Source organism: Scomber japonicus, chromosome 22, assembly GCF_027409825.1.
Source record: "Scomber japonicus isolate fScoJap1 chromosome 22, fScoJap1.pri, whole genome shotgun sequence".
In the NCBI taxonomy this organism is placed as follows: Eukaryota; Metazoa; Chordata; class Actinopteri; order Scombriformes; family Scombridae; genus Scomber; species Scomber japonicus.
This window is the reverse complement of record NC_070599.1, coordinates 14,692,462-14,715,227: the sequence shown is the minus strand read 5'-3', so window position 1 is coordinate 14,715,227 and position 22,766 is coordinate 14,692,462. Positions and strand designations below refer to the sequence as shown.

Here is a 22,766-nt window from a genome sequence, read left to right as displayed (position 1 = left end):
CAGGAGCCAGGAGGAATCAAATCCCCCAAAACAAACATACACATTTGTTATTATGTGACATTCAAATGCTGATCTAACAATGTGAAGAGACACAAGTGCCCTTATTTAACTTAAATTAGTTGCATTGAGTTCTGCAGCTCAATTACGATGAAAATATTCATAACTTCCACCAACATTACTGGTGCTACTGTATGTGAAATATTAGTGATGAGAATTTTAATATTTTCTACCAAAGAAAATTAAAGTCTGACTAAACTCTTAATGAAATGTCATGCAGTATTTTTGTCTTATAAAAATATATTTTTAAAATATAGTTTGAATCATATTTATTATTGGATTACTTTATGTAAAACACACACACAGAGACACACACTGAGACTCAGAATGTGCAGATTTACCAAAATTATTAAAAGATTGATTTTCTATGTTACATTTAATACACACAACCAAACCATAACCAAAGCCATGTTTTAAATAAAATCAAGGATATACTGTTGTTGTTTTTTTAAAGAAAATCTATACCTAAGTACTGCCAACACAATGCTTTTGTGTTCATAGTTCTTATATTTATTTATTTTAATTAACATGGTTTAAAACTGCCAAGAAACTGGTTAACATTAAGAAAACAATTAGCTTTTTTAAATAGCAATAATTGTAAGGATTCATAATGATACTCATTTCTTTTCTCATCCTTTGTGTCTTATTTTGTGCTCTTGTAGCATTTTTCCTGCCCTAGTAACATTTTTGAAGATTTTGAGAGATTGGGATAATGGTAAGGCAAGCTCCACACACACAGACATGTGGAGCTTGCTTTGCATGTACAGTGAGACAGTACAATATTTGGGGAAATGGACACTATCTACAATCTGCTCTTTCATTGGACAGCTGACACAGAGACCAAACTAACCTCAGCCTCATTTTCTAACCATAAAGGAATCCTCAGATAGACAGTCAGGACCCCAGATATGGATCTAAAAAGCATCGGCCCGACCGGTCGTCATGACTTGTGTTTCCATTTGGGAGATGTGGCGTCATAGCCCAGGGGAAATGGTGCTGTTGGGGGTACATTAAGACAGATGGAAGAGCTCCGATTTGTTGAGCAGCCATGATGTTTTGGTGGTGGCGGTGCTAGTGATTGGCTGTTCTGCTGCGATTGAAAATAAAGAGAGAAAAATAGACTCGCTGACTGACGACCTCTCAGCAGGACTGATCATAGGCTGTGTGTGTAACGCTTGTTTTTCTATTTTTTTGAGGTCCAAACATCCTCACAAGGATTCAGAGTCAGCAGGTTTGTGGGGACAGATCACAAAATCCTTTATTGTACACTATTTATATTCACACCTCTGAGAAGAAAAAACCCAGAGATTGATCTGAAAAAGGTTAATATCATTTTCTTAATAATTGCAACTATTTCGCCCCTCTGAGCCCCATCATTACTTTAGCCAGCATTGCAAGGACAGAAAATCAACAAGCAAATCTTCCAATATGATGATATTTTGCTTCTCCTTACTGAAAGTTTAGTTGTTATTTCAAATGTATCATGAGTGACCTTTGACTGATAAAAACCACTGAAGTCAACTACTTAGTAACACTTAGTAACACTAACACATAAATAGGACTGAGATTAAATGAGAGATTACTGTGCCACAAACTGACTTCACACATTGCAAAAACAAAATCCCCTGATGTCAGACATCATTATAGTAATTCAATTATAGTTCTACCCCAAAATGCATGAAAGACCGGCAGCTTTTTGTTGATGCTTCATTTAAAAAGCAATACAAAACCTTTTTAAAAATATGGGTGTTCAATCAAGAATTTACATTTAAAAATATCTAAATGATCACAAATGCGGATGAATAGCTGAAACTTTAAACTTAAAGCTGCACTAATCAATATTTCATATCAATAAGGGAACAAATTACTGTGTCTAATATGAAAGGGGTCAACTAATAAATCCACAGAGTAGTATCACCGGACGCTTGTTTGTTTTTTTAGCCCATTTAGCCCCATTTGGTTGAGTCTCACAGCTCTCATCAGTGCACCAAACAGCAGACAAACTTAATGACTACCTGGTTTAGCATTTAGCAGCTAAAGAGATAAATATTTCCTTCAGGAGTTGGTGGAGACCAAAACCAAAGCTAAAAAGAAAATAAATAAAGACTTACAGGCCTAATAAAAAGGTGAAATTATGTCAGGTGGCCCCTAAGTGGCTAAAAATATCAGTTGGTGCAGTTTTAGTTTGATACTCTTGTTGAAGTGTTGCATTAAAATCACAATCACTTTCTTTGAATGTGGCATTTGAGCAAAGTTTAAGTAGAGTAAGGTAAGCATTGGTATTTGTTTTAGATAAAGAAGTATGATTAAATGGTAACAACAACAGCTGGTGAAAGTCCAGCCTGTCCAGATTCAACATATATCATTTTTAAAAAAGGAGGTGACCACTGAGATAAGGAAACTTAAGATGTTTATGTGCAAGAAAACAAAAACAAACTCATTACAACATCCGGACACAGCGGTTATATATTGAGTGCTGGGTTACAGTTCACATCCACACATGTATAATAATACAAATGTGTGTGTGTGTCAGAGGACAAGAGAGAGGGAAGGCGAACAGAGGAGAGAGAGCGAGTGTGTGTGTGTGTGTGTGTCAGGATTCGCCTGCCTGTGTGTGTGTGTGTGTGTGTGTTTGAGAATATGTGTGAATGCGAAGCACCTGCTGCTTTGCTACAGGAAGCACCTGTCAGCGGCCGTCTCCTCAGTGCAGCGTCTGTCGACATCAGGGTTTGATCCCAAAACTCCCCAAACACACACACTTACACAGACACTAACAGACAGCTTAAGCCCGAGGCTCATTCTGGTGCAGGCAGAGCACGATGTCTGCGGCTTTGCTCACGTTAAACCAACAACACACACTTTTCTGAGGCGCTATGGACAAAGGCAGGCCTACAGAAAAAATGGGGGTCAGCTTGTTTGTGTGTGTGTGTGTGTGTGTGTGTGTGTGTGTGTGTGTTCATGTGTGTATGGTATTATGTTTACAACCTGCCGAGGGTACGTTTTACGAGAGGTGACTCCTGCTGCACTGCTGCCGGAGCCAAAGTTCAACTAGACCTCTTGCAAACACACTTTTTTCTTTTTAATACTTTTTCATTTCCTCTTCCTCTCACACATACACACACACACACACATACACACACACACACTTCAAATTTCAATTTACTCTCTTCTCAAAGTTCAATATTTCTCCTCACACCCAATCTATCATTGCAACAGCTCCAAGTCCAAGTTCAGCAAGTTTCACAGTCACACAGTTTTTTAGGACGGACACACACACACACACACACACACACACACACACACACACACACACACATAGGGCTTCTGTTAACCTGAGAGGCAGAGGGTCAATCCCTGTGATCCGCTGCCTGCATGCCTTCCATACAGACACGCCGCCGACACAGCAACCCGACTCCCAGCTAGATTAGGACTAATCAAGCATGGCACAGCTCCGGGCAGCAACACCATGACACACACACACACATGCACACACACATAGCTACACTACAACATTGATATGCTACAAACATGTGCACACCAGCAGCTTTACTGTTTTCGGTTCTCATACAAGTTGATGCCTAATGTATCGTAGCAAAAATCACTGCAGCCGTCCTCACAGCTTTCACCCACATTTTTGTCAATCTTCATTCACTCAAAACTCAGTATCGTATACAGTAGCTTTAATGATGTGTTTTATGAGGTAGATAAAGAATTAATACTATAAGGCAATGTCAAAAGGCTGGAAAAAGATGTAATTTAAATAAAGTTAATGGTAATTTAAGAGGTAGAAAGGTCAGGAAATGAAGTCTCATGTTGTTTCTCTGTTGCTGGTTTATATTAATAACTTAACCACTATAAATATAGTCAAGAATTTCCATATAAATTAAGTTACTTTATAATGTCTGTACATGAGACAGTCTGTCACACAGCCAGAATTTGACTTCTCCCGTTAAACACTTTCCCACCAGCCCCAGGTGTCGACCAGTCGTCTGGTCCGGTCTTTGGTCACAAATGTCTGGGACGTCTCAGGCCTTCCTCTGCTCCATTCCCTTTGTAGTCTGCAATGGGAACCTCATTTTGTCTTTGTTGTCGTCAAGCGGAACCTTATTTTTGGCAGCCGCTGTGTTAGAGGGGACAGGTGATTTATGATGCCAGGGGCAGCAGGGTGATCCCATGTTTTTTTTTTTTTTGCTTTTTTTTTTTTAAGGGGGACTTATTCTGGATGTTGTTATGGCGTCCACACACAGAGTGGAGTCTATTAGTACTGGGGAGAGCTGGACTGGGGGGCCGGGATTAGCGATCAAAAGGCTTAGAGGGGGTTTTGGGGTAAAAGGTTGGAGGCAACATTAACCCGGCCCGTCCAGGTGGCGTGGTTGAAAAGGGACTCCCATCTGTTGCGTGGATGGGTCGAACATGGGCCGTATGTGTGTGTGTGTGCACGTTTGCTTCCAACATGCTGTATCAATGTGTGTATATGACTTTTATGGAGGCGTACACTTTGTGGTGAACTCCGTCTAGTTGGATCTGAACCATAACCGATTGGATTTCAGGCTCAGGGAGGTGACCCTTGACCTTTTTACAACATCTGCAGCCCCGACTTTTCCTCAACTTCACATTATATCTTCTTCTCCACCAAGTCCAAAATAACAAGAACACCACGGTATCAAGAACATTTTTATTATCTGACTGCCTTTACTTAAAGATTGAACATTTTTCCACTTTTGAGTTTCACTTTGAGCATAAATAACCGAATCATGAGGTAACGTTTAGGAAAGGTACATAAATGTTACTGTACTGTTGAGTTTAAGGGATTTAAACTTAAATAACTTACACATATGTTCAACATATCTACACAAACATTAACATTTAGAATAGAAACAGAAATAGCTGTCATTTAGTATTACCACATGGAGGAAAAGTCATTTATGTGCTGTCCCAGATTAATTCAAAAGTGCCAGTCCATATTTTATCAATAAATACCTTTTGTGTCCCACAGTCCTTGCTCATATTTTGTATACACACACACACACACACACACACACACACACACACACACACACACACACACACACACACACACACACACACACACTTTTACACTATTTGAATTTTCTGACAGCAGGACACAGATGGTGGTCTCACAAGTGGGTGGTCTCATCCTCAGCATCTGTGTCATGTGGAGGAGAGATCCGGGCGTCAGGGAGGTTGTTGCACTGCAGGTAGCTGAGAACCACTTGGACCTGAACACAGAACACAGAACACAGAACACACACACACATACACACACACACACACACACACACACACACACACACACACACACACACACACACACACACACACACACACAGAAAGTCAAGGTTATAAAATATTACTTCAGTTTTGTGGGTGGACAGTAACTGCATACATTGTTGTGTGATAGACATCTTAGTTCCTCTTCCTCTTTTTGTTTTAAATAAAAACACTGCAATAGAGTTATATATAGTTTTAGTACAATATAGTGTACAGCAGATGAAGAAGTTTCTCTAAAATGAGATATATAATTGGAATAAAAATCCACATTATTACGAAATAATATCATCTGACAACATTCTTTTTTTAGTTTTTACTCCATTTTCACATCTTTTAATATACTTTATTTCAGGGAAGAAGTGTAAGTAAATAGAATTAGTTAATATATATATACTGCTTTTAGCTGTTGTTGAGGTCTTTTTTTAGCAACCTGGGGGAGTTAATCTTCTACACTTAAAAAAAGGTAATATTTGGAGGACATGACTCCACATATAAATATATTTAAATTCAGTATTTTCAACTGTTTTCCTCCCAATGTGGAAAAGGCCTCCAAAGAGATTTAGAGCTTCTCGTTGAGAAATTGAAATGACAGAAAATATGATTGAACTATTAAATGAATACATATGAAAATACTGATAATTTTCAAAAATTGAGACTTGCATTTTCTGTGGTCTCAGTTTCTGCATTCAGACGTCATTTGTGCTAAAATGTATATTTCATTCTCATAACTGCTGCTGTTTTGAAAGCAAAAGAGTGTATTTTGCTACACAATGTGTTAAAGACTTCCAATACTGCATCAAACACTGAAGACTCTCTGCTACTTCATCCCCACCTGTATCACAACCTCCTGGGAGATATCGATAGTGGGGCCGTCCTGTCCCAGTCCAGCCACAGGGGGGCGGACAAGACTTGGGCCAAAAACTGTAGCCAGGTTGAGTGGAGTCATCTTGTTCTTGTCTTGCTTCTCAGAGATTCTGGAGAAAATGCAGTTTTAAAAAATAATCACAAAATGTCAATTTGTCAGAGAGTGCAAGGTCAATGTTACCTCTGATGAAAGTTCATCCTGATTAGAAAACAATAGTGGTACAATATCAGCTTTATGGATTTTACAAAAAACTTAATCTATCCCTTTATTGCATGACTAAACAATACTTAAGACAGAAATGGTTATGTGGTGTCGTCTGATTCTGACCGTTGGAGGTGGTGTAGTAGGTAGAGGAAGGTGTGGCGGTTGGCATCGGGACAGGACTCCAGCAGAGCCAGCATAGAGACCAGCCGCAAGTCTAAGTCCTCGATTTCTGCCGGGGGGGAAATAATTCACATACATGTACAGCAGTTTGACTTTAGTTCATTTTCTGAAGGATTCAAACTCAATTTAAGGCCTTATATTTACTACAATGGATTTTCTGTTTATGGTTTCAACTCTTAACAAATCCTCAACATAAAACCTCTATAATAGTTTTATCATGTGTTGGCGATGTGTTCGTCTTACCCAGCATTTTGGCCAGACTCTGAAACAGCTCAGCGGGTATGAGAGGCTCAGGCAGTTCTCTGAAGTAAAGTTTGAGGACACCAGAGACAGTGTTCACTTCTGCACATCTCAGCCTGGTTACTGCTTCACGCAGATCTGAGCAGGGCAGACAGATGGTGAGGATCATAATCAAAAATCAGAATCACTTTTATTAGCCATGAAGATTAGAGATCAAGGAATTTGACTTGGGTTTAGTGGCTCTGTATGTGCTTACACAGATCTTTAGATTAGATTAGATTAGATTATTTTTTATTTCGAATGCGTGACAAAAAAACAAAACAAAAACAGCACATAAAAAAATGAAAGCACAGTGTTCTCACCAAAAATAGCGAACCTACACCCGACAGAAAATATAATGCACTGTCAACAACATTCGAAAGGGAGTGGGAAGAAGTCAAAACTTATTGAATCCCACCCCCACCTCTCAAATCAGTGCTTGCCAGTTCCCAATCAAATCACCCTTTCACAAAATCCTACAATTTCCTACCAACACCATATGCAATGTCAACATTCACATCCATACCCACTGTTATCAACACCATCAATCATTGCCACATTTCTTAACCTCCTCCACCAAAAATACCCACATACATACATATATGTACATACATATATACATGTACACACATACACACATATATACACATCCCCATATCTACATCCACATCCACACATGTACACAAACATACATAGATAGACATACTTATGTACAAACATAAATACATACACACACATACAAACAACGTGCACCTGAGTCACTTAAACACCTCCATACCTGTACCTCATCCCTCATTGTCCTCCGTTAGCAGACTTCCTCTGCCATGTACTGGTTTAAAAATATTTCTTTGTACCTTTTTTTAAACAGATTTATATTTGCACTTTGTTTTATTTCTGTCTCCAGACTGTTCCACAAAGTCACCCCACAGCTCGATACGCACATGCTTTTCATATTTGTTCGGACCTTTGGTTTTTTTAAATTTAGGTCTCCCCTTAGATTATATCCCCCCTCCCTTTCACTAAACATTCCTTGTATGTTTTTTGGCAATAGGTTATTTCTCACTTTGTACATTATTTGTGCTGTTCTGAATTTGACCAGATCCAAAAATTTCAGCATATGTGATTTTATGAATAGTGGGTTTGTGTGATCTCTGTATCCTGCTTTGTTTATTGTCCTTAATGCTCTTTTCTGTATTGTACATATCGGCTGCAGAGTGGTTTTGTAGGTGTTTCCCCAAACTTCGACACAATAAGTCAGATATGGCAAAAATAATGAGTAATATAGAGTGTGCAACGATTTATAATCCAGGATATGTTTAGTTTTCCACAGAATTGCAGCGGACTTTGCCAGCTTTGCTCGTATGTAGCCAACATGAGGTTTCCAGCAGACTTTATTATCCAAAATCACACCAAGGAATTTAATTTCCTGTACTCTTTCTATTTTAGTATTGTCTATTATCAATTCTACATTACAATCTTTTTTGTGTCTCCCAAACAACATGATCTTTGTTTTGCTTAGATTTAATGATAATTTATTTTTGTCAAACCATAGTTTTAGTTTATTTATTTCAGTTGTGATTGTCTCCAAAGTCTGCTGCAAATTCTCACCGGAACAAAAAATATTAGTGTCGTCTGCAAACAAAACAAATTTCAGTACCTGTGAAACTCTACATATGTAATGTAATGTACTTGTGTGTTCAGAAATGAACACACAAGGAATTACTTCATATCAGTGAAACAGTTTCTGTAAACTGTAAACAGGATACAAATGGTGCAAATGAGTGAAAAAAACATTATCTGGAGAGGAAATGTATGCAAATGCTTGTCTTCCTTTTGGCACTTCATATGACAAGTTTGTTCAAGTGGTGGAGGTGTATGTGATTAACTCTGAACCATCTGCACAAGCCAACACAAAGCTGTTGTTTAGCCAAATGTTTTCTTACTGCTGTTGAACACTGCCTTCAGCGCGATGATGTCAGTGGCGCCTCCTGAAATCCTGTAGATGCCCACCTCGTCCAGGCCTCTCCTCTCCACCTCCTCAGCGCAGCATCGCACCACATGTGGGACCAGCACTCCTTCCTGTCTGGAAGAGCATTCAGAAAACAAATACGAAAACACCTCAGATGTTTGATACATGGTGTCATTTTATTTCAAACTCCCACTTCTGTTTCTCCTCAGCCCACTTTCCCACAGAACTTACTGCTTCACTTCCTGAAACTAGCTGCATGAAAAAAACAGCACAGAAGGGAAATAAAACTCGACACTGAGCTGCAACTTTCAGTTTCATGCCTATTTAAACAGCCCCATGAGGCCAGACTGTGTGAGAGGAAACACGGTTTGTACTTACTGTGCCACAATTTCATGTGGGACACCAAAGATGAGCTGCTGCTGAGCTGTTGAGCTGGGTGCGTCAAGCACGTGGGGGGTGAACTTCAGGGAAACTGTCACCTCCACCTGGCCAATGTTGAGAGTCTGTCTTTTCCATCGCTTATTCAGGGTTTTAGATTCCAGCTAACAGACCAACACAACATATATCATATAAACTTGAATTCACTGGGTTTTTTTAGCCACTTGTATTGCCAACACAATAAAATGTAAACATGACATTCATCTCCAGGGCTCTTTGGAGATTTCCTGTAAACAGAGCCTTTCTTCACATCTAACAAATTTGCTGAATGCATTTCCTTCCTTATAAAAGGTTTGCAAAACTGATATTTTTAAAAAAGTATTTTAAACCCTGCATTTTTTTTACATCTGTGTTCACTAGGTTAAAGTCTTTTCTGGTGTATTGCAGCATTTTGTAGCACATTTCCACCACATGCAGATCATTGGAATAGCGTAAAATCTTCGCGAAGACTGCATCGCATCACGTGAAGCTGCAGGGAAACTCCACAGCGTTATCTTTAAAGTTGTTATAAGAAATGTGTTAGCAAATAGTTTCTTATTATCCATTGATAGACACAGAGTGTTATTATGATGATTATGCTGCCAGCCACGTCATAAATGCAAGTCCAATATTTAGTCCCCTTTTAGCTCGGTTGTTGTCCCCACCAGCTCTTGAAAGAAATATGTGGCTCCACTGTGTTAACCATCTGTCTGCTGTTTGATGCTGGACAGGTAGCGTGAGCTCAGTTTAGCAGAGGTTTTTTCAGAGCTACTTCTGGAAACAAGACTGAAAACAAAGAGAGTGAACCAAAACCAAAACTGTCAGCTGAAAGAAGCTAAAGTGCTCCACAGAACTGAGAGGAACCCCAGAGTCAAGTGATAACTCTTTGTGTATTCATCATTACAACAACACCTTTTATATGACTTGAACTTGTTCATTTAAAAAAAATTGTTGTGCAGCTTTAACAGATTTTGATGTATTTCCCATTACTTTTATGCTTTGACTCTCATTGGTGCACTACTGTGATATGTTTCAAGTCATTTTCCATATGGATGACAGATAATAGATAAAACAGCTGAAGTTATCCGTCTCAGTACCTTTACAGAACTTCGTCCTAAGACAGTTTCCCGTCCGTCCCGTCCGTCAGACTGACCCACACAGAGCAACCTCAGGTTCTGTGCTTCATCCACCTGGAAAGACAGCTCCTGTTTGAAAGAAAGATGGTGGCTTTAACCCTGACAATAACAGCTTTGTTCCCTAAGCTACAACAAGAGCATTCATGACTTATTTTAAGGCTTACAGTCCTGACTACCAGTCGGGTTTAGTATCAACTTTACTGCCACTGATCATGTTTAAAGCACGGCGGGGACCAGACTTTGGCCACATTGCAAGTTTTTTAATCCCCTGAAGTACCAGCATGACATGTGGGATGCTGTCTAGACATGAAGAAGTCATTTACGCTGCTTGACAAATCATCTGCTGCTACAGTATATCTGTCAGACCTACAGGACCATACTGTATGTCAGGCAGCCAACTTTTAACTTTAACTAATATTTTTCCTGTGTTTAGGATTTTGTTTGATACATCCATCAGTTTTGAATTATTTCAGTTAAAAAGGAAATCAGTCTCACCTGGTCCCAGTGCGGGTCGAGTGTGCGGACTGAGGAGTGTGTCTTTGCCTGTTGATCGTAAAAATTGTAGCCATCTACTTCTACACACACGTACACACCTGAAAGAAACAGAACTAAAACTAATTGACCTTTTGACCTGTAAACCATCAGTCAGACAGAAGAACAACCATTTCCCCCCCTTAAAACTGAAAATAAATGTACATCACAGTCACACTACATCTCTACAACGATCACCATTCAGAGTAAATATCAAATATACAAGCAGGTTGCTGCAGGCCGCAAGCAGAGTGGATCGCCACGCCCAAAGTTCCACATAACGAGTTCTCGTCCTGTCCTGTAGAGAGAGACAGAGACAAAGATATTTTAAATTTTATGAGCAAAAGTGAAACTGGGTGAAATGTGAGGAAAATATTGTAAGTGTTGAAAAGGTTAAACCACAAAGTACACAGTGTTTCAGACATAGGATCCTGTGGTGAGGGATAGGGGACCGACAGTTGAGTTAAGACAGAGATGGCGGTTGTACCGGTGAACGTGGTGTGTAGTGGCGGATGCTGGGTCATTCTCAGCTTCACACATGCACTGGTGAGTGTAAGAAGGTCTGGAGGGACAGTTTCTATGTCTGACAAACCACAAGAGGCAAATAAATAACAACAATCTCATAATAATACATTTTATCTATAAAGCAATTTACGTTTGAAAAGCTTGCTGCTTAAGGAACCAAAGTAATAATAAAAAGATAACAAAATACAATTAAAGTGAAACCCATAGACATAATAGTCTAGATATTAAAGGCAAACGTTTCTATATCAGAAAAACTACAGATGTGGTCCAGATATGGTTGTTAGGACACCAGATTCTCCCCGAGGCGGAAATAAACTGAGGCAGCTCGGCTTTGTGAGGGAAATGATTGTATGTATATGTATAAATGCTTGTGTGAACTAGTGAAAATGCTTAGTATGTTTCTCTTTCACAGAGGAACCATGTCTGTCTGGGTGTAGTCATGCATATAACAGTCATAACAAGTCCCAGAAGTTGATGTCGAACAGTTTAAGAAGTATTAACCCCATTGTTCAGGTTTCACTCCTCAACAGTGACTCATACGTCTGTATAGAGGAGTGGTCTCCAATCCTGCTCTTGGAGAGCTACTTACTGCCCTGCATGTTTTAGGTAGCTCCCCACTCTCACTCTATTATTAGAATCAGGTGTGTTAGAGTGGGGAGATACCTAAAACATGCAGGGTAGTAGCTCGCCAGGAGCATGGTTGGAGATCACTGGTATAGAGTGTAAGTGTGGCCTGTTCTGCATCACAGTGCTGTATTGAGGAAAAGTTTCTATCCTCATTGATGTCAAGTACACCATGTTTTCACTTTTGTTGACAGTTTAATGAAAACTAAAATTATCTTATGGGATTTTTTTGTGAAATCCATTAATAAAACTAAAATGCACTTTTGTATAATTATGTGTGTTTTTAGCATCAGGTGGATCACCATTAAAGGGGCACTCCAGAAGTTTATCATTGCAGATTAAAGCTGATTTTCTACATTTTTCTTATTATCAACAAATCTCACATACAGAATCAAATCAATAATAAACTCATTCTACTTATAAGTGTTGTGTGTGTCTCTGCACCGTCTTGTCTATCATATTTCTGTGTGCCATAGAGCTCCTTTGATGTTCAAAAGCTATTAATACAATCAGTGTGACCCCTACGCTGCACCATGAAGAGCGTCGGTAGTTAGTTTAGCAATGACTCTGAAGACTGGTAACAGTAATCATGTTGTATGTCAGTGTGTACTCAGACACATGCAAATTATATTTTTTAAACTTTTCACCTCAAGTGTGGACAAATGATCCATATTAGTTATTTCCTGAGTAAAGTAAAGACCCTTTTTGCACACTGAAATAAGGCGTTTTACAAACTCTAAAAAGAGAAGGTCCACTTTTTGTCACAGCTACCACGTCACACCATCACTCCTCCATTCAGCTACTCACTACCTCTCATAAACCAGCTGGGGGTTAAGATTTTGGTATCATTGCTACCACACCGGTGTCTAATTTTCTGTATTAAACATCTGTTAATAGACATTAGTGCTTTCTTAGAAATTAGAAATTAAAGATGACTGGAGGAAGGCAAGTACACACAAAGACATTTATCTTTTTGTGTAAAGCCAGACTTCATCTAAATTTAAAAAGTTTGCCTTTACATATTCGAAAGCCACAAAATGAGGAGCCAATATTTCCGATGATTATATCTTGTAATCCTACTCATAGATCATCAAAAAGCTTTGGACTTACTGTCTGTAGTGAGTTTGTAAATGGCTTCTCTCCATTCTTCCAGTTCATACAAGGAGGAGAAGAGGAGAGATTGACTCTGTGGTGAGAGAAAATGTTTCTCTTTGATTTTAATCTGTATTAATGATGACTGTAATTGTGTTAATATATTTGGATGGGTTAGGGTTAGGATTAAGGTTAGTTTTTACCTTGCCACTTGGGCTGTGTAGCTCCAGCCTGTAATCAAGGGAGTGTGTGAGCAGCATCAGCCCCAGTTGCTCCAGTTTCTTCTTGTTGCGAGTTGGCAAGGTCGAAATCTTGGATCCTTTCTTCAGTTGCACATACAAACACATTTTCTTCATCATTTCACTATTAAAGGTCTGCATTTCTGTCTGTGTTTCTGTCTGTTTCACATACGCACCGTATGTTGTCGTAGCTGTTGCCGGAGGAGGTACATCTTAGTTCTTATAGTGTGTAGGCGGAGGTGTGTGTCAGGAGTTTGGTCCTGATCTGCAACCCAGTGAAGTTTGAGACCAGCGAGCGGAAGATACCAGCAGAACCTGTACTGGTCCTGCTTCCTGGAAAAGATGCAAACACACACATATACACCCATATTCAGGAAAATAAACATGCACTCATATACATGCACATACACTTTACACAAAACTGTGGTAATATTTATTCATGCATGACATGTTTTCTTGTCTTTCATGTCTTCTGTGATTGTATCTTGCTTCATAAGCACAATATCTTTAATACTTGTTGTTTTTTTGTTGGTTTTGAAAATGTTGACCACAACTCCCACAAACCCTGGTGTTCTCTCATGCTGCACTCACCCTCTAGTTGCAGGTTTGAGTCTGGTGCACAGCAGAAGATCGGTGTAAAGAAAGAGATGACGAAGACTGCGGTCTCCCTCGTTGATCACAAAGCCATCACGCATCAGCTTACGTCTCTAGAGTTGACACACACACATACACACACACACACACACGGAAATGCAATGTTTTCAGGTGCATTTTGACGCTTCCATACTGGTTACTGTCCAGCAGCGAGGATGGGTGCATAGGACATTTTTTCATGTGTATTGACCAACATTTTTGTGTTGTATAGTTTCTCACCATGCCATGACTTAGCATAACCTCTCGTTTGCATTGTGAAATCTCATTGAGGCCAGACAGGAAACTACGCGATAACCTCAAAACTTCCTGTAAGACTGTATAATCTCGGTGGTCCTCTGGAGTAGCCTTCAAGAGATCCTTCATGGTCACGCAGAGGTCAGAATTCAACACAGAAGTCCAGTGTTAGATACAGAAATACTAACACTGAATATTGGTTAATGCAAATTTGGAAAATAATCCAGGGTTTTTTCACCTGTAAGACCAGTGTGGTCTTGGTCACTCTGTCCAAAGGCTTGTACAGTAGAGCTGTAAAAAGAAAAACAGCAATCAGACACTGACAGCCAACAAGTTATTTAGCAAACACATGCATTTTAGTTTAGAGTGTACCTTCAAATGTGTATTTGGTACGTGTTTTGTCTGAGCCGTTGTTGGACATCATGCTCTGGAAAAGAAGCAGAAGTGAAACAGCTTGTTAGGAGTATTCATACATTCTCTTTATGTGTCTTTTTATGTCTCTTTATGCAGGTGCAGAGTGAGAGTTTGTATTACCTCGGCCAGTACTCGGAAACGAGGGTCTGATTGGGTGCACTTCTTCACAATATCAACAGCTTCCTCGTAGTTTTGAATGAAACCTCCGTAAAAACTGATCTGGTTGACCTGCGTGAGTGAAATAATAGATTAAATGGAGAGAGGAAAGGAGGGAGGGCAGGGGAGCACAGTCCAAACTTGAATATCTTAAAGTGATTAATGTGTTTTGTTTTTTTAAGCTGCAACATTTCTTTAAGATGTCTGCAATGCAACATACTGAACATCTCAGTATGTTGCATTGCAGATATGAAATGCCATTTATTTGTTGAGCAACATGTGAATTTTAAGCCACAAAACTTTTGTGGATTTCAGCATTCCCTCTAACAGCAGAAAAATGTGAAATGAAACTATAACTGAACAGATATGAGTTGCTAAAAACAGGATCATCATTTGTTGTTTCTTTCACTTGTGCATTTTCAGCTGTGACAAATCAAAAGTCTACTATGAATATGATTCATTTATGAATGATAAACAAACATGCTACAACTAAAGGGAAATTGAAGGACTTTGAAAGCATGTGGAAGGACTATAAACTCGAAGAATCACACATTTTTAGATACCTCCAGATACACACTCATTTTGAACACAGTATCAAATGTAAAACAGACTTGGATGATCCAATATTGAAAGTATTCCTAGATGCTTATCAAGATAAGGGCATTATCTCTAGACTTTATAAAGGTCTTTTGACAAAAATACTCACACTATAGAACACTTTAGAATACATCAAAGAAAAGTGGGAGATAGAGGGTTATCTTTCAATATCAAATGAGGTCCGGCTGAATGTGTGTGAACTCCAGTGGAGATGTACAAACTCTCATATGTGGAGGGTTGGTGGAGTTTGGGTGGAAGTGTTTAATTCACTTTTTTATCACACCAAAGGAAAAAAATGGGTTTGGCGGGAGGAGATGCTAAATGTTGGAGACAGTGTGGGTTTCAGGAAGCTGATCATTGGCATGTACTTTGGAACTGTCCAGCGATAAGTCCCTTTGATACCAACCTGCCATTTCAGTTTCTCACTTTTTTCTTTGGATATGTTGACTTCCAGGCAAGGCACCCTGATTAATATTTATATTTTGATATCTGCTTGTAAAAAAGAGCTTAGACGCTGGCTACTTCCTGAACCCCCTACAATACAATACAAGAATGGATAAACATAGTGAATGATATTTATGTCACATAAAGGATTACTTTCTCTCTCCGTCTCAAGAAAACAGTGTTTATTTAGTTATGGAATAAGTGTGCCAAATATGTAAAACCCTTACAACCAGATTTTGTGGAGAATGATTATGTAATACTCTTGTCTTCCTGCCCCTTTGATTTGATTTTATAGAAAGATACATCTGTTGAACCCCCTTGTCTTCTTTTACATATGTCATTTTATTTAGTTTTCTCTAACCTCTCCTGGACTTACCTGTCACTCTTTTTATTGCTTTTATGCACGCACCTAATCTCTCCCAAACTGTGTAAAGGGTTAGGTTCATAAATCTTGAAAATGTATGGATAGCAGGAGAGCTAGCTTTTTAAGTGAGGCATTTAGGAAGTGATCTGTAATTAGTACTGAAATAATTGTTGGTCAGTGTGCTCATCTGTTGCCTGTTGGGCTTGAGTTATGATATACAATTATTTTTAGATAAATGATAAACTGTGAGGGATTCTGACCATTTTTGTCATTGTTTTGGGTTGTTAATTGATTTCCAACATTAACAGTACATTGAATTTGCAATTGTCATGTAATTAATCATGATTAGATATTTTATTTGGCTGACAGTACTGAAACGTATTGATAATTGCAGCTTATCAATATGTTTCTTTAATCAAAATTAACTGATTTTAAGGACTTAAGGACACAAACAATACAAAGTATTTCAAGCTTGGCACACGTTCCCAGAGGGGTTAATCTAGGGTTTTGGGACTTCTGCAGTTTCTTTGTGGATTTGAAGACCTGAAGCATGGCACATGATAAAACACCATGACAATAACACACTCACCATTTTCAGGAATATGTCTCCCACCATCAGCTCAAATCCTTTGTGTTTCATCTCTGTCTCTTCACCAAAACTCCTTGTCTCGCTCTCTGAACCTGACCCCTGCTGTGGTTGGAGGACTGGACTGAGCTCCGTCTGGCAGTGTGCACTCAGTTGGGCCTTCAGACCTGCGTAGAAGTTTTGGTGCATGTCTCTGATCTCAGGCACCTGGTAGAAAACAGTTTGGACCTGTTGACTGGAGAGAACTGGCTGAGAGGTTCCAGCTGTAGCCCGCAGAGCCTTCATGGGCTAAAAAAAAAAGAAATGAAAATGGGGATGATTGATAGAGAAGACAAGCAATATTTAGCAATAATAAATGAAGCAATATTCAGATCCTTACAGCAATGTAAAAAAAATACTCCATTACAAGTTAAAGTCTTGCATGACTACTTAATTTAAAGTACAGTGTTATCAGTTTGATGTAGTTAAAGTATGACAGTGAAGTACAAGTACCTCAAAATTGCACAGTACTGGTGAAAATGTACTTAGTTACTTTCCACCAAAGCTAATGTGGGTGAGAAAATTAAAAAGAGCAACAGGCAGTGGGTGATAAAGTGAGAAAAATAAGTATGTGTGAAGACACTGTGTCGAGCACACACCCCCACATTTCAGCAGCCTCTCAACTTTGGCTCAAGTGCTCAAACCACCATAATTAAACATCAAGAATAAACAGCACGTATGCATGAAAACCATAAACACCTTTACAGTGACACATACACACTGCTGAGCTATAAGAGCGCATCTAAAAAATCCCATTTTAAAAAAAGGTAAAGGTTCATCTCACGTTTTTCTTCCTTTTATTTGTTTGAGTCACAACATGTAAGAATACGGAAACAGCGGTTGCTGTTACTGTTAATGACCAGGAAGTCATCCAGTCACTCATTATGGCACAAACACTTCCTTCCTTTCTGCTCTCACTAGTTACTTGTCAACTAAAATACTACTGATAGCAATAACTGAATCACTTTTTATAGGAGGTGAGTCAAGATGAAAACTTCACTCAGGTGAACACTGAAAGTGTTTCTCCTCTCTGTAATCATTCCTCCTGTTCATAATATTAGAAGTTTAATGCATTTTCACTGTAGGTGATCGGGGCCAAAATCCACATTATGTCCACACAGTCATTTTGGCCTAGTTCACACGGCGAGCTTTAGCGCTCAGTTTAGATTTATTGCTCAGATTTTCATTTTCAGATTTTTTTCATTTGGCTATTTATCAGATTCATGTGTGAACTGGTCACAGTCCTGAACTATCCTCTATGCACAGAAGAGCAACAATAAGACATCACACACAGCACACTGTCATACATAAGTAAACATAAAGGCCTCTGAAGTCAGCCTGCATGCTTTCATTTCTAGTTGATGTGCAGCAAATTTGTGAGCAGATGATAACAACGATGAGGGGGAGGAGAAAGAGATCAAATCTAATTTTCATCAAGTGACTTGAGAATTGACTTGTGAATTATGGCAAATGTCGAGCTAGAGTGATGTAAAAGTTGCATGAATTGCAAGATAACTGTTCAGAGTCAGACTGAGGTCGCATTGCAAATCCGACCCATCTCTGACTTAGGACCATATATGAAAGTGGCCCAAAATCAGAATTGAAAAGATCCGACTCCATTTGATTTGTGCTGTTCATATTGATATTAAAAAAAATACAGATGAGCAAAAAAAATTAGATTTGGGCGACTTTTTCCTGCAGTCTAAACGAAGCTTTTGTGCAAAAACACATTTAAAAGGTTTATCTCAAGCTTATATGAGGCTTACGCAGTCTGAGCTTCATATTAACTATATAGACATTAAATAAACATTAAATTCAATTCTCATCAAACTAAACTCAGCAACAATCCAAATAAGTGTATTTCACACAAAGACAACCCATGTTGTAGAGAAAAAGGGGAACCTCATATCTGATGGAAGAACAATGGAGTCATCATTTGTGGTTCAACAAGGAAGCTGAACAATGAAGACGGTAGATGTGAGTGCTGCACATGTATGACGCAACATTAACCACATGCAGAACAACATGCTGCTCATATAGATACATGAACATACAAAAGCTCCTGTGTGTTCATGTAAGGTAAAAAACTGTCTTGGGAGAGCAAGTTGGGCTCATGAAAAAAAAAGAAGCCAATTGTTGATGCTGCTTTAGAGAACATGATTTTCAAACCGTTTAATTCTGATCACAACTGGGGTGACAATCGAACAGCAAAGAGGAAGTTAGACAAAAATAACATCAACATGGTTTTTCCACTTTTTCATTATGGTTCAGCCAAACCAGAGATGAGATCTGATCTTTGTGTGTGTGTGTGTTACCATGAGCAGTGCATCCAGCTCTCTGAGGTAGACCTCCTCGCTCTCCATGATGCCGATCAGGACTTTCTGTCTCCTGTCAAACAATTCTTCCTGGCTGCATGTCGTCTGAATCACATACATTCAAAAACAGTTCAAAACAATCAAAGTCAGTATCAAAGTTCAACCATAGTCATATTTTTTAAAGGACATGTGTGTAGAATTTAGTGGCACCTAGCAATGAGTTTGCAGATTGCAACCTCTGGCTGCAAAACTCACAAAACTTGCCTAAGCTTCTCTCTAAGGTCAGTGTTTAGTTTGCTCCCTATGTAGATATAAAGGGCTAAGCTAACGAAAACACAACAGGTTTTTAACAAACTGCACTTTTAAGAGAGTAAAACCTGTGAAAGATGTTTTGAAGATGAATCGTGTACACATGACCTCTAATGTTTGGGGCCCTAGAGACCCTGGGCCTTGTCTGCCTTCTTTATTAGCTTTAAAAAAAAACAAGTTGAGATTATCTAACTTGCCCAATACTTCAGGACTTGAAAGTTGCTCATAACTGAAAACTACACATTACTTCTCTTTGAGGGGTTGCAGAGACTAAATATACTCTAAATGTATTTGTCTTTGGGGGAAAAAGGAATACCCTGTATATTTATTCAGCCTATATAACATATAAAACATTATATATTTCCTCATTTTGTGTCATAAAATTGCTTTATCACAATGTTTGCATATTTTTTTTAACCTTAATCGGTTCTCCACAGTTAGTGGCAAAGGGAAGTTTTCATTTTGCTATCATTATCAACACTTTTATAGCCACACAGGTGGAGTCTAACAAAGAAGTAAAACCAGTGTCAACAAAACAACAAGTGTTCAATGTTTTTATTCTTTGTCTTTTTTGCCTCAGACACTGAGACATTCATGTCTCCATGAATTTGTTTCCATTCCAAATATAAAGTATTCATCATGATATACCAAAATCTAGGTAGATTGATAGTGCATAGATGGGAAACCGCATGTTTTCTTATCATGTTTAATATGATGAGGAACTATTAACAGCACTGAGCTATTTTAAGATGTCTCTTGCAGATGAAACCACAGTTATGCTTATGCTGGACTTCAATATCTCTATTTCCCCCCTTTGCATAGTCAAAATGAAAAAAATTAAACCATTAAAGGAATACACTAACCACTACACAATTCAATTTTATTGAATTTGTCTTTCTTAATGTTCAATTTGAGGAGGAAATGAGAACTCACAGGGGTTTCGGGGTAGTCTACGCTTTCTGCATGGAGAGGAGAGAGAAAGCAGGACACCACCTCCTCTTGGAAAACGTCTTCCTCCAGGACATCAGGCTCCTCTTCAACTGTCACAACACAAACACACAATATACAGTATGACATTCATTTATCCATTCTTAATATCATTCATTCATTCATTTGGACTCAACACTAGTATTGCTTGGTACCGAGCCCAAACACAACATACAATAAAAAAACTAAATAGCATGCAACATGGCTAAAGTACAACAATTGTTAGTTGAATGTTACTTAAACATAAAACTTCATCATTAAAACTATCCCCAACTCTGCTTTCTGCCCTCATCAGCTGCTTTCTGCCCTCATCAGCTGCTTTCTGCCCTAATCAGCTGTTACCAAACTGAAAAAAGGGGCTTCTACTCTTCAAAATATGATTAAGAGGAAAAGAAAATGGAAAGAAACTGTGGTGCATAATCATAATCAGAACAAAAAAATGCATGTATTTCCCCCCTAAAGAGATTTTTCACAATACAATTTCACAACTGCTCCTCATCCTCTTTCCCTCGCTTTCCCTCTTTCTCTCTCCTTCACACACACACACACATGCATAAAAAGACACACACACTCTCTCCCTCACTCACCCGGTACATGCTGTGACTTCAGATACTCCATAGCCTCCTGGTAAATGTCCATCAGCTCTCGGAAGTCTTGTCACTCACAGGACAGGTTGAGCTATTGAGACACAGCTCGTGTTGACACTCAGCTGGTGACAGAAAGCTTCCTCTTTCTGTCAGTGATGCACAAAAGGGGAAAATGACACTTCCTGTCTGCGTGAAGACACGTTAAAGTCATTCCCACACTTGCACCTCACTTTCTGCTAGCATGTTGATTTCAGTTTCAGTTATTTCATATTGACTGGTAGATGTTACAAGACATTATCGGTTTACAAGTGTCGTACTAAGATAAATAAAACATTTAAAAAAGAAACTTTACAGTCAGATTTCACTGTAACCTGTAACGGTGTGCAATAGTCAACAATATAGCACCAACCACTCTTTATATTAAGTGGTAGTGTAGTTTAAATAGTGTTCAATGAAATATTAAACTCATAAAAACTTATTTACATACAGTATAGTTTATAACATCTGGACCAGCATCTGTTAAATTAACAGATTAGTGATGTATTAAAATGACAGCAGTGACTTATGAAAAGGATTTAGCTGCATAACAAACTGACTAATGAGTGAAAATGAGTGTAGTAGCAGCTAATTATCAACAAAGGTTTAGTGACTAGTTTTAAGGGATGATCAGTGACCATAACACATCAAGTTTATTCACGCAAATACAAATTTTATTTATATAACTCAAATGGAGAGAGAGACTCAATATTTAGTCCAACGCTGCCCTCTACAGTAAAACAGCTATTAGCACAGCCTTAAATATGTCTTCCTTATTTTGCATCTGTCTAACCAGCTGCTACAGAGGAAGTACCCAGATCCTCTAGTTACATAAAAGTGGCAGAACAACAATGTAAAAATAAATACGCCATTACAATTAAAGGTCCTGCATTTAAAGTCCTTATTAAGTTTTAAAAAAAGAAGAAGAAGTACAGATGTGTTTTCAGCTGATTGTGATCAAACTGAAAAAGAAGAAGAAGTAGTCCATCTTGTAAATTGGCCCCAATGACTGATATTATTATATTATTAGATTGTTATTACCTGTGCATCAGTGTTTAAGTAGCATTTTACTGTTGTAGATGGTGGAAGTGGTGCAAATACAAGGCTGAGGGGTTGTGTGAGTAATCATCAATTTTTTGCTGAGAAGTTTAGATGAGAAATATTTCTTCAATAGAAGTGCAAACAACTCTCATACATTAGAAATAACACAACTTGCCCAACCAGATGTGGTTTTTGTTTAAAGGAAACAGAAGTTGACCACATGAGCATTTGAACAGTAGCACAGTGTGAAGTTCAACACACTGTTGTGGTGGTTTATAGTGCCGTGCACAGCTGAGTGCAACAGACCCATCATATACGTACATATACTGGTGTTAAATCCGATATATTAAAAATGACACTCAATCTGGGAGTGCTAGCATGCTCCAATCACCAGGCAAACCCTTAGTTTACCTTTGCATCATGAATTGTGCTTTAATTTGAGACGTACACTACAAAAATCTTAGTAAAACATTTTGCAAATGCACCAAGTGTAATCAAAGTGTGATCAAGGAATTTAAAAACTTGCCTTCATGTGTCCTCTACCTAAATGTCTTGGTTAAATATGAAAATCAAACACAAAATACATCAAAATA

General features: G+C 38.5%; 1 protein-coding gene across 1 annotated transcript; it reads right to left on the bottom strand.

Moving 5' to 3' along the window:
• Positions 1 to 4,763: 4,763 nt before the first annotated feature.
• On the bottom strand, positions 4,764 to 21,219 carry si:dkey-33c9.6 (active breakpoint cluster region-related protein). The gene is made up of 23 exons (XM_053343390.1): positions 21,097 to 21,219; positions 20,456 to 20,562; positions 19,214 to 19,318; positions 16,863 to 17,147; positions 14,833 to 14,940; positions 14,671 to 14,725; positions 14,537 to 14,589; positions 14,284 to 14,421; positions 14,002 to 14,117; positions 13,587 to 13,743; positions 13,375 to 13,494; positions 13,190 to 13,265; positions 11,418 to 11,513; positions 11,154 to 11,228; positions 10,895 to 10,992; positions 10,361 to 10,468; positions 9,225 to 9,388; positions 8,821 to 8,960; positions 6,842 to 6,976; positions 6,542 to 6,647; positions 6,182 to 6,323; positions 5,150 to 5,297; positions 4,764 to 5,113 (listed from the first exon to the last, which is right to left on the bottom strand). The coding sequence occupies exons 1-22, from the start codon at positions 21,146 to 21,148 to the stop codon at positions 5,196 to 5,198; spliced, it is 2,538 nt and encodes an 845-aa protein (XP_053199365.1). The 5' UTR covers positions 21,149 to 21,219; the 3' UTR covers positions 4,764 to 5,113; positions 5,150 to 5,195.
• Positions 21,220 to 22,766: the final 1,547 nt, after the last annotated feature.

Coding starts and splice junctions, on each gene's coding strand:
- si:dkey-33c9.6 (XM_053343390.1), bottom strand. CDS start 21,148: ATGGACATTTACCAGGAGGCTATGGAGTATCTGAAGTCACAGCATGTA. Junction 14,422..14,536: donor AGACCACACTGGTCTTACAG/GTGAAAAAACCC, acceptor GTGACCATGAAG/GATCTCTTGAAGGCTACTCC. Junction 6,648..6,841: donor GAGTCTGGCCAAAATGCTGG/GTAAGACGAACA, acceptor CCCCCCCGGCAG/AAATCGAGGACTTAGACTTG.